Source organism: Limanda limanda, chromosome 23 (assembly GCF_963576545.1).
Source record: "Limanda limanda chromosome 23, fLimLim1.1, whole genome shotgun sequence".
Classification (NCBI taxonomy): domain Eukaryota; kingdom Metazoa; phylum Chordata; class Actinopteri; order Pleuronectiformes; family Pleuronectidae; genus Limanda; species Limanda limanda.
Genome location: NC_083658.1, coordinates 4,382,085 through 4,392,992, shown reverse-complemented (window position 1 = coordinate 4,392,992; position 10,908 = coordinate 4,382,085). Strand labels below are relative to the sequence as shown.

Here is a 10,908-nt window from a genome sequence, read left to right as displayed (position 1 = left end):
AGCCGTCTGAATCGAGTTTGACGTAAACATCCTGAGGTGTGTGTTCCATGCTGTAGGTTCAGATTCAGGGTTTGTATGAGCAGCCATGTGGAACAACAGCGTGAAGCGTTTCACTGAGGCCTTACTGTATCCATGGTTATCCGAGGGCAGACTGACAGAAACACAGGAGGAGATCACGCCTAATTGGCCGTCTTTTGTTTCCTGACATCTCAGCCGTTAGTCAAGCAGAATCCGGAGCCGGTAAAAGACGCTGGAGTGGATCAAAGCTGCTCTTTAAAAAGCTGGGAGATATTCTGAAGAGCAATTTTCTCTCATTTAACCCAAACCGAGCGGAGTGAGCTATACCGAGGGTGGGTGTGTGTGTGTGTGTGTGTGTGTGTGTGTTTGTGTGTGTATGTGCCTATGCTGCTATTGGTCTGTTTGACTGTCCATCAATCTGTGACATCACCAAGTGAACATCATGTAACTGTAGAGAAAATGAATGAATAAAGTTGGTATAAATAAAAGAAATGCAGAACTAGTGCATTGGTTTATTTTACTTTAATCTGACATTACACTATCTGTAATGTGGATCTCAAAGATTCTTCTACAAAACCCACAGATTCTCCTTCTGGTTTCCTTCTGATTCTGATGAGAGATGATGCTCTGATCTTTTAAAACCTCAGCAGCTCTGGTTTTATCGATGTTTTCAAGACGTGTTCATATAAATGTTTGAGAATTACGTGCTCGTGCTTTCTGATCCATGTCTGATGTCGACTTTACCGTCCTGAGCCGCCTGTGCTCTGTGCCCTCCCATCTGTGTTCGGCTCGGCTCCAAATGTGCTTCCAAAGCTGCTCAACAGCTCTCAAGATACACGTCACACTAATCCAGTACCTGTGAGTGTGCCTGTGTGTGTGCCTGTGTGTGTGTGTGTGTGTGTGTGTGTGTGTGTGTGTGTGTGTGTGTGTTGAGCCACAGACGGATTGAGGTTGACTTACATCACGCGGCTCAGCCTGTACCTCCAGAAAACCACATGAACCTTTGAATGTGATGTTATGTAGTGTGTTTATTTCTGCTTTTTAAACAGTATCATCATCCAGTGGTTAAATCAAACAGATGAACAAACAGGTACTTGTGTTTTTAAAACTGCTTTTTTAGCTGGTCAGTCATTCAAATAAACATTTATTACTGTCATTTTTCAAATTTTACTGCATACGCAATATTCTATGATACAGTACATGTGCAGGTTAGTGTGTGCAACTCTGCCCCTTAGTGGTAAACCATGGTTTTACATTTAGGAGGTGAGGGAATTTAAACTGTTGCAGCAGATCTGTGTATCTGAGACGGACATTAAAGTTGACCTCTGACCTCTGTACAGGGAGAAGAGGGGATTCTCTCCATACGTGAATGTCCTGTATGTGTGTGAGGACGATGACGATCATGCGAGACACGCCTCCACTGCTTCCCTGATGATTGGCTGTTGCTCCAAATGAGACTCCGCCTCCGAGACAGAGCAGCCAGTGAGCAGGCAGACCAAAGCCAGGGGGACAACCTGTACACACACACACACACACACACACAGCAGAAAATACATTACAGCCTCGTCCTCCTTTCTCTTCCTCCACCGTCTTCCCAGCTCCTCACCGTGCTCCTGTCTCTGGCTGCGTTGGTTCGGGCTGTGATGTCAGAGGATGTGATGTCACCTGTCAGCTCGTCAGCTCGGTAGATCGCCCTCAAGAGAAACTCCTCACACTTGGACTCAGCACTGCCAGACAGTTTCTAGAAGTGGGGGGTGAGAGATGCTTTACAGTGACAACAGAAAGAAAGAAAAACCCAAAATTGAGACACAGTATGAAAGTAATACATCTAATAGGCGGGTCTTCAGCTGCTAAGCTTAAAGCCACACTATGTCGCTTTAACTGAGCAACAGCGCCCCCTGTAGCCGCACGTGGTGAGTAATTCTGTTCCACTCACTGAACTGCGACACGACTAACAGTGGATATTACCCATGATCCTTATCTCCCTGATCCAGGAGAGCTGCCACTGATGACACTGTTCTCCTCATTCTGAGTCAGTGAAGCACCCCAGATATTTGGCAGCTGCTGTTTCAAGGTAAAAGAAAAGGTTGCTCAGGGGTGTACACGTCTGTACCTGGAGTAAACGTGTGGCTCTGCGGTACAGTTTGCTGTTGGTGACCTGCACGTCGATCATGTGGTTCTGGTAAATCTTCCCCTTTAAGATGTGAGCTCCGGTGCTCACAGCGTTCAGCACCAGCTTGGTGGACAGCTCCCACTGCTGAGAGTGGGAAAGAAACAGGCGTCGTCTATAAATCTAAACAAGATGAACATGAGAAATAAGAGTCAATAAAGACTAAATCAGTGTTTGGGCATTTAGAGATAAGTCGGACGCTTCCTCTGTCGTGTGTGTGCTCTTTCTTTGGTGGCTCTGCAAAAAACGCTGGAGGGTGGAAGCCAAAGAAAACGAGAGTAAATGAGGCAAAAACAGTTATTTAGCATGCTCCAGTGAGTCAGGGAATCAATGTGTGTGTCTGTGTGCGTGTGTGTGTGTCTGTGTGTGTCTGTGTGTGTGCGTGCTGTACCATGTGAACTAAGCTCTCAGAGGCAGATGACGGCCAAGTGATTTTCAGTGTAGATAAACACAGCTTATTGATGTCATCCTGCAAAACACAATGGAGAGTGTATTAGATGGACTGACACAGAGACAGACAGACTGATGGATGGATGGACAGATGGACAGAGTGATGGATGGACAGATACTTGTAGTCCAGCAGCAGCAGTGTCTCCGTCAGTGTGGTGATAAACAGCGTGGAGGTTGGAGGTCCTTCCTCTCACCGCTCGTGCCACTTTCACCACGTCACCGACATCGTCTGTGGAGAGGAGCCGTGAAACACACCTGCTGTTGTTTTGATCAAATCTGGACGGAATCGAAACATGAACTGAAAGGTGGTCTCACCGCAGTGGGTGTAGAGAAGAAGAACAGTGTCCTGGTCACTGAGGTGAGGCAGAAGCAAACGTTGGAAATCCTCATGTGAGATGCAGAACTGAGGACCCTGATCAGAGCAGGTGTTAAATATACAAAAATCACAAACACACTCAGAGTAAAATCCCTAAATCTAGCAGCTGATTCAAATCGGTTTAAAACTCCACCCACACACTCCTCATGTTAAATTCTTATTAATTAACACTTGAGGATGTTGTTTCCTTTGAGCGCCGCTTCCTCAGTCATGAATATTTAACAAAACTGAGGTTTTCAGTTTGCTCTCATCCCCAGGTTCTCACCTCAGATGAGCCTCCCACCACGTGTTACCTTTAAATGAAGCCCAGTCACTCATTAGCAGCGAGATTCAAAGGACGAGAGACGTAGTCAGTGCGTCATCCTACGATTTAAACACAAGTTGTTTGTCTCCCTCTGATCTATTTCGGGCTGAGTGGCTGCTCAGAGCGCTGACTGATGAATGTGTCAGTGTGAATGGAGCTGGATCCATTAATAAAACGTAATTAGTGTCCCCACCAGTTATTATCAACACGACTCAAATCGGTCACAGCGGATTATTAACGAGGCTTTTTAGTCTTTATGTTAATTTTAACTTTAAACTAACTTTATAGTGACTAATTTAGAGGCTTTCACTGATCTCTATCTGTAAAGAAACGTGTATCTAGGGGGCGGAGTGTAACAAACACACCAAACTCTGTTTAGACTTCTTGATATTTTAAAAGTTTCCTTTAGATAAACTGGTCTTTAATGACTTCTTGAGTCTTTTTAACTGATCTCTCGCCTTGTTTCAAGTCACGAGTCATCAAACTGCTTTTGAAGCTGCTATTTTATGAAAGAAGAAGTTGCCTGGTGCTGCTTTAAATATTTAATCTAACAGAATATAGATCTATTTACATTTTATTACATCTACATGCCTGGAGTTGAAATTAAAGCCAAACTGAAAGCAACCAGCAGTGCAATGAAAAGACTTGAGCAGATTAATTAAAAGGAGACATGGAGTCCGACGGAGTCTCAGGTGCAGTCGGATGTGTTTCATACTAATCCTGTGCCGGGTTCATGTAGAAGTCGCATCCAGCAGAGACTCACATGCTGCCGGAGGAAAGCTGGATTTCACTTTAATTGAATCTTAGTGGATTTGAAACCTTTTAATTCTTCCTAAGGATTTTCCACACGTGTTTAAGACCCACAGGCCTTTTCCCCAGCAGACATTTTGACATGTCACGGTGAAAAAGCAAAAGCACAAGTGTGAGGAGTGATGTCTGAATCCCATTTAGCTGCTTTACATCCAGGGTCCTGGATTGTGTGACTATAGAAATCCAGGTTTAGTGCTTCTACTGACAGCCCTGCTGCAGAGGAGGCTCGGAGAATCGTCCTGTTCTCACAATGCGATGGAGCGTTGTGTCAGATTAGAGCCTTTTGTTCGGTATTTGTAATAATTACTTGTTCATTCCCACTAATTGAGTTCTTTTGTTTAGTTTCCCTTCACATACCAGTGACGTTAAGGGACCTTCATTGTTGTGCAGCTGCTTGAATCCTCCACTCACGAAGCCGCGGATATCTTCAAAGTCTGACACACACACACGAGGAACAGACAGTAGATAGAGTGGAAATTTTAAAGATTTATCATTTGCACATTACCAAGTATAACAGGAAGATAGAGATTGTTCTAGATTTTGTGTTTTTGTCGTCTCACCTGCTCCAAACGTGGGGTTACACTCACTGGCATCGATGAGGCCCAGCACAGCCAGGGAGCCCCAGCCCAGGTAACACACACGCCTTCCACACCGCAAACTGAGACACACACAAACACACACACACAGAGATAAACAAGTTCCACATCGACAAAAATCTGGAGGCTTCAGGATAGGAGCCGTAAATCCAATTTGAAACATTTAAACAGCTTTACAGGAACTCTAAACTGGAACGAGCAGACGAGGCAATTTTTAAGTTTATGGGCATTTTTACCCTCTATATGTTCATGAAGCCACGATGCTCTGTTTTCCTTATTAAATATAAGTTACAGTGTAAAAGCGTAAAAGATGTCTGACCTGAGTCCAGCTGCTTCCACCAGAGCACTTATCCCTTCGCTCTGAGCGTACGTGACATCCACAGTTTTCTCATATTCTCTCATGTGCTGCACGATTCCCCTGTTGGAAAAAACCAGGGAGCTTTACAGGCAGGGACGCAGCTGATTGGACAAACACTCATGCATCTACATGTTGGAAACTACAGAAATATATTGTCATGTTGTAAAAATAGCAAATTAGAAGTCTAATTTCTATGCTAATTGCTTTATTATCCCTTATTTTAAACGTTAAATGGAGAGATCAGATCCTGTGGTTTGTCGTCTGTGTGCTGCAACATTTTCTTCTTGTGTTATACAAAATGCCATAAATGTTCTTGCACCATTTACTTTATAGTGCAAGTACATTTATGGTTATGTCTTTATTTCTGCACCAGCGCTGTCAACTGTAATTACACAGAATCTCGTTTCCACAATGAACTGTAGAGGTCAGCAACACACACTGGAATCACAATGAAAACACACAAAAAAAGGCTTAAAAGAAAAGAAGTGTGAATGTACAGTGAGGGAGCGACACTTTCTAACTGCACGGAGCTGTAGTAATGTGAAAAGCTTGTCCGGGGCACGAACACATCTTTCAGGTGCTGTTAGTGAGAAATGTGGACACAGAGACGCACTTAGGAAACGACATGTTGGGCCTTCGGGTGCAGGGACGGAGAGTTGAGGTGCTGTGAGGTGACTCCAGAACATGACAGAGGGTCGATAGAAGACCCAGTGCACTTTCACTTAGATCTTAGAGAATCTTAAAAAGATATCCTCCTCATTTAGAAGGTTTTACTTCTACATTTGCAGCCACTGTTTTTTCCATTTACGGGACATTTTCAGCTGTTTCTCGGTGTCACGCTCACTTGTGTGTGACGGGCGTGTTGGTGAAGGTCGCGGCATGAGCAGCAGACAAGATAACGTCCAGGAGAATCTTCGTAGCGCTGCCACCCTTCATCCTGGAGGAGCCGCTGATGGCTTCGGGCTGAACACACACACACACACACAGACACACACACACACAGAGAGTCAGAGTAGCACAGACACACAGCTCCCTTGTTTCTAATTTTGACTCAAATGCAACCTGAACACTTTGCGATAGAGATGAAATCCCAGCGTGTGCACGAGAGCATGATGAGTCTCACCCCGACCGCCGGGTTGACGAGGAAGGCCTCTCCAGTTTCGACTAGATCCTGCATCCGTCCAACCACACTGCGAAATGTGAATGTGCAGCCGGGTATGGGCTCATCCCTACACAGGACAAGACTTTAACAATCCCAAAGTGGCATTTTATACAACATTATTCATAGTTTCTTTTCAGGATGTAACATGAAAGAAGCCGGTGGACTCACTTGGCTTGATGCACGGCGTTGAAGCCAAGCAGCACAGGAGTGTAGATCTCTGGGTGCTGCAGGCAGAGATCCAGCTGACCTGCCACAAAGGGAGCCTGTGGAGGAATCATTCAAAAATGTTTGTGAAGAAGAATGAGTTCATCTTCAGGTTTACACACTGGGAATTTAGATTTTAACCAGTAACAGTGACTTCCTTACTGATAATCCACAGGAAATGCCGATGAACAAGACTCGCTTCTTTCCCTCACACGCCTGCAGGGGATCAGAAACATGATGTGGGCAAAAGAATGCAGGATAAATAATATACTCTGCACACGCACACAAATACACACAAACACACACACAAACACACATCCCTGACCTTCTTCAGACTGAGCATGCCCAACATGGGGTCGTCCTCAGGAGCTTCATGTGAGGAAAGTAAAGCTCTGTGGAAAACGAGAGAAAACATTTTAATGAAATATATTCTTATCACAATAATATACTCCCAAACAAAGTAATATTTATATGTTATATGTTGTTATGCATGTGATAAGACTCTTGATGATCATAAATTTATATTTATTATTTTGATTTATATGACAAACCACCTGTCTCCTCCTGCGATGATGTAGGAGTAGACCAAACCCTGGTTCAGCCTCTCAAGCTCTCTGTTGAAGCTCGACTAACAACACACACAACACACACACAAAACAGTCATTTGTCATTTTCATGTTATCCCTGAAACAAATAAAACCTTTTTTCCAACTAAACAAATCTGAATTAATGTCTCTTTTATATAATCTCATAAATCCAGAGGCCAAATAACTTGAATCTTATCACAGCTGTTCACAAGAAGCATGTCCGGATTTTTTTACCGCCGTGAGAAAAGCCATTCGACCAGAAGTCCCACAACCACTCAGGACAACGAGGCTGCCCCGGGGATCCTGTTAGAGAAACAAGAGGACACACTTTAACCTCACGCCTGACTGACCAGCACAAACAAACACACACACAAACACACACACACACACACAAACACAAACACACACACAAACACACACACACACACACACACACACAAACACACACACACACACAGGGGACAGAGATGTGGTACCTTGAGGATGAGCTCCACCCTCTGTGCGACCTCCATCACAGTTCTCACCACTTGGTCACTGAAAAGCCTCTGAAGATGAAATTCAAACGAGGGCAAAATGTTTGAAATATATATTTCCACCATTTTACAAAGGAGAAACGTCTTTATTTATCTACAGTCTGTGTTGAAACCTGTACCTGGTAGGTTTCCTCTGTCTCTTCTTGGAACATTTGGGCGTCACAGGCCTGTAACGTCCTCACAATGACAGCGGCTGGAGCTCGGTCAATGTCACGCGTCAGGGGATTGGACTTCTCCGAAACAGGAAGTGATGGCTCATAATCTGGAGACTTGAAAATTCATGTTAAATCTTTGTATTTAAGTTGATTTCAATTTTAGTTTTTGCCTAAAGCTAGATACTAAGAGGATATTTCATGATTTCAAATCTTTATAAAATCCGAAGTGTAAAACAAGTGGTTTAGGCAAACTAAACAAACCTCTAACAGTTTATAACATTTACCTCCCATTCACGCATTGTAGAGAGACAACAAGTCCGGTCTGACGCCGCCATCGTGCAGGAATCTGTCCTTTTCCAACGAGGAACAGTTTGTCCTTCTGTGTCTCTGCAGTCGCTCCACGTGTGTTGTTGTCAGTTGACAGAGAGTGGAAATGAAAAGCACAGAGTGTCGGCTTCTATCTGCGGTGACAAAGTTCACTTCAGGACCTTTGAGACCCAGGAGTGAAAGGAAGTGTGGATTCCTCCGTCACACACCCACACCAAAGTGCCCGGAGAAGCTTTGGGTCAACAGCAAAAAATCATTCTTTCAACTGTTTCATGAATATATAACTTTCTACCTGTTTTTTTATTTGGAAGCTGCTACAAATCTTTTCCTTATTTTATCTTATTTTGTCTCAGAGTAAATACACTAAACAACAGCAGTGGAATCTGTTCAGCCGTTTCTCAGACGTGTTTTTCAACCCTTCGGTGCAGAAGAGACCAAACCGCTTCTAAGCCGTGCGACAATATTGACACCCCAGCAGATTGTGGCGTCTAATACATTCCTTCAGTGGCAGTGAGTGTTTGCTGCAGCGCCTCACTCCTCCGTCCTCCCACCACAGTCTCTCAGAACTGCCAGCTAATTGCCATCACAGCGGCGTGGGACATTTTTCACATCATGTTCCACCGACGAAGAAAAGACCAATATTATTTCTCCTCGCACTTCGCAAACACCCGCTACCGGTTTATTCTATTTATTTATTTTGCCACAGATTGAATCCCGTGCACCTGGACTCCCTGTTCGGTGACACATTTGTTCTACGCATCGCTCACGCAGATTATTAATGATGTCAGACGACGATGAGTCAATGTAACGCCGGAGCTGATGCGTGGGGCCGCGTGATGAGTCAAAGACAGGATGTGGCAGGTTGGAGCCCAGATGTCTGACAAACTGCTTTATGCTATGAAATGTGTCCATGAGGCAAGATGGCTGCACTTGTTTGGGCAAAATACTGTTGTCCAGAAAATATAATGATAGATATATATATTACTAATTAGCAGAATAAGCCGTCCCTAAGGTAGGAGTGTTGATGTTGTCTAGTCCCATCTGGGATTTAACGCACTTGCTATGCTCTGACTTCACACGTTTCTGCATTAATCAGGAGATAACATGCGGAGCGCTGAGATGACTCATCACTGGCAGTCCTGATAGTGAGGTCGATTGCCCTCACTACAACTGGATTCACAGAAAACAGACATTTGGATACCGTGGTATTCATAGACATATATAAGGCTAGATGCCTCGGCCAATAGAGTCAAAATGTCACCACATGTCACCGATTTTTAAACTGTTTGGTTTGTTATAAACGTCAGAGATGTAGTTATGACACTGCATAAATTATTAAATTGTTTAGAAAAATAACATAAATATTCATAAGTATGCAGTGTCATAGCTACATCTCTGACGTTTATAACAAACCAAACAGTTTAAAAATCGGTTGAAAATTGAGCAAGTTATGGTTATTTAAAAAGTATGCACCACTACAACACAATGTTATGGGTGAGCGAGCCGCCCTCAGCAAGATGGCCGCCATGTGGTGACGTTTCGACTCTGTTGGCCGGCAACGCGGCCGAGACATCTAGTGTTTATATATGATATCTTTGGTGGTATTAACGTTGACAAATATTGAGCTGCTAATGGCTAAGCTAGTGTTGAAAGGACCTAAAAACGACAGAAAGCCTCAATGTGTTTTTAACTGATCCAGTTCGATAACATGGAGGAGGTGGGTCTGCAAACTGTATCTGTGGTGGCAGAATTAACAGAAATGGGGGCCAAGCAGTTCATTTTTGCCCTCAGGCCTTATAAATGGTTAATGCAGCCATGGGAAAACACATTAATTTGTATCTACAACATGATTTCGCGACTGCACTGTAGTTTAATTTGAATTGAGTGGAGGATACACATTCAATCGGAAATCGTCAGGGACGTGTTTGTCTGTTTTCAGCCGACTGAAGCCGGAGTTCACCGGTCAATCAGAGACGACGCCTCAATTAACCTGAGCGATTTTTCTTTTCTCCTCCATCGCAGCAGGAAGACAGTGAAGAGTCTCCTCCTTTCTGTTTGTTCAGCTCAAAACCAACTGAAGCTCCTTGTTGTTGAAGAAATCTAAAAAGCTTTTTTAAATAAACATGTCCGCCTTGAACAAGCCTCCAGCTCTGCCCGAGCGTCGGTAACGACTCGGAGCAGCGAAGCATTTGTCACAAATTGCACCGGCCGTCCTCGCTGAATGATGCAGCCTCAGACTCCTGCAGCAGCTAATGAGTTACACTTTCTACACCAAGTCATTTGAAATCAACATGTTTCCAACCAGCGCTCATGAAAGCTCTTCATAAATAATAAATTGCACTCCACCTGAGTTGACCCCTGTGTTCCTGACGGTTGCTAGGAAGCTCTTCTGTTCTGTGGAGATTCCTCATCAGCGCATCAGTTTCACATCAATATCCTCAACTGCATGAATAAAAGGACGTGACTTACTCATATCATTACTTTCCAATAGTAAATATATCCATTATTTACAGGTATATGTATTTACTATGTGCTGTATATGAAGGCTGATGTTTCTTTACACATTGAAATATTTAATGTGCATGCAGCTCCCTTTATAATCTCTACATCAATATCGAGTGGATTGAGTCTTGGCACCTCCACACTGTTTATTTTCATTTCATTTCCATTTAAGAATAATGAGAATGGAAGGAAAAAATTAGCATTCATGTCGTCTATATTTAAAGTCTGTTGTCCTTCCTATTGTGCGACTTTTATTTAGAGCAAATAAACCCTGTGTTTGTGTAACAATCGCTGCAGTGTTGTTGCTTCTGAAACTCGTCTCTTTCCTTCTTTAAATCAGCTGATTACCTTCAGCC

General features: G+C 43.6%; 1 protein-coding gene across 1 annotated transcript in view; it reads right to left on the bottom strand.

The window, feature by feature from the left end:
* Nucleotides 1-1,026: 1,026 nt before the first annotated feature.
* gckr (glucokinase (hexokinase 4) regulator) overlaps nucleotides 1,027-10,908 on the bottom strand; it is a 12,965-nt gene continuing 3,083 nt past the window's right edge. The window contains exons 3-22 of the mRNA XM_061067352.1: nucleotides 8,204-8,282; nucleotides 8,008-8,074; nucleotides 7,688-7,837; nucleotides 7,512-7,580; nucleotides 7,270-7,338; nucleotides 7,003-7,076; nucleotides 6,774-6,840; nucleotides 6,611-6,664; nucleotides 6,413-6,507; nucleotides 6,206-6,311; nucleotides 5,927-6,045; nucleotides 5,044-5,142; nucleotides 4,689-4,786; nucleotides 4,486-4,562; nucleotides 2,954-3,050; nucleotides 2,758-2,867; nucleotides 2,580-2,657; nucleotides 2,132-2,275; nucleotides 1,625-1,759; nucleotides 1,027-1,532 (exon numbers count right to left, since the gene is read on the bottom strand). Coding sequence (XP_060923335.1) covers nucleotides 1,419-1,532; nucleotides 1,625-1,759; nucleotides 2,132-2,275; nucleotides 2,580-2,657; nucleotides 2,758-2,867; nucleotides 2,954-3,050; nucleotides 4,486-4,562; nucleotides 4,689-4,786; nucleotides 5,044-5,142; nucleotides 5,927-6,045; nucleotides 6,206-6,311; nucleotides 6,413-6,507; nucleotides 6,611-6,664; nucleotides 6,774-6,840; nucleotides 7,003-7,076; nucleotides 7,270-7,338; nucleotides 7,512-7,580; nucleotides 7,688-7,837; nucleotides 8,008-8,074; nucleotides 8,204-8,282 — 1,901 coding nt within the window. The 3' untranslated portion in view covers nucleotides 1,027-1,418. The remainder of the gene's footprint in view (nucleotides 1,533-1,624; nucleotides 1,760-2,131; nucleotides 2,276-2,579; nucleotides 2,658-2,757; nucleotides 2,868-2,953; nucleotides 3,051-4,485; nucleotides 4,563-4,688; nucleotides 4,787-5,043; nucleotides 5,143-5,926; nucleotides 6,046-6,205; nucleotides 6,312-6,412; nucleotides 6,508-6,610; nucleotides 6,665-6,773; nucleotides 6,841-7,002; nucleotides 7,077-7,269; nucleotides 7,339-7,511; nucleotides 7,581-7,687; nucleotides 7,838-8,007; nucleotides 8,075-8,203; nucleotides 8,283-10,908) is intronic.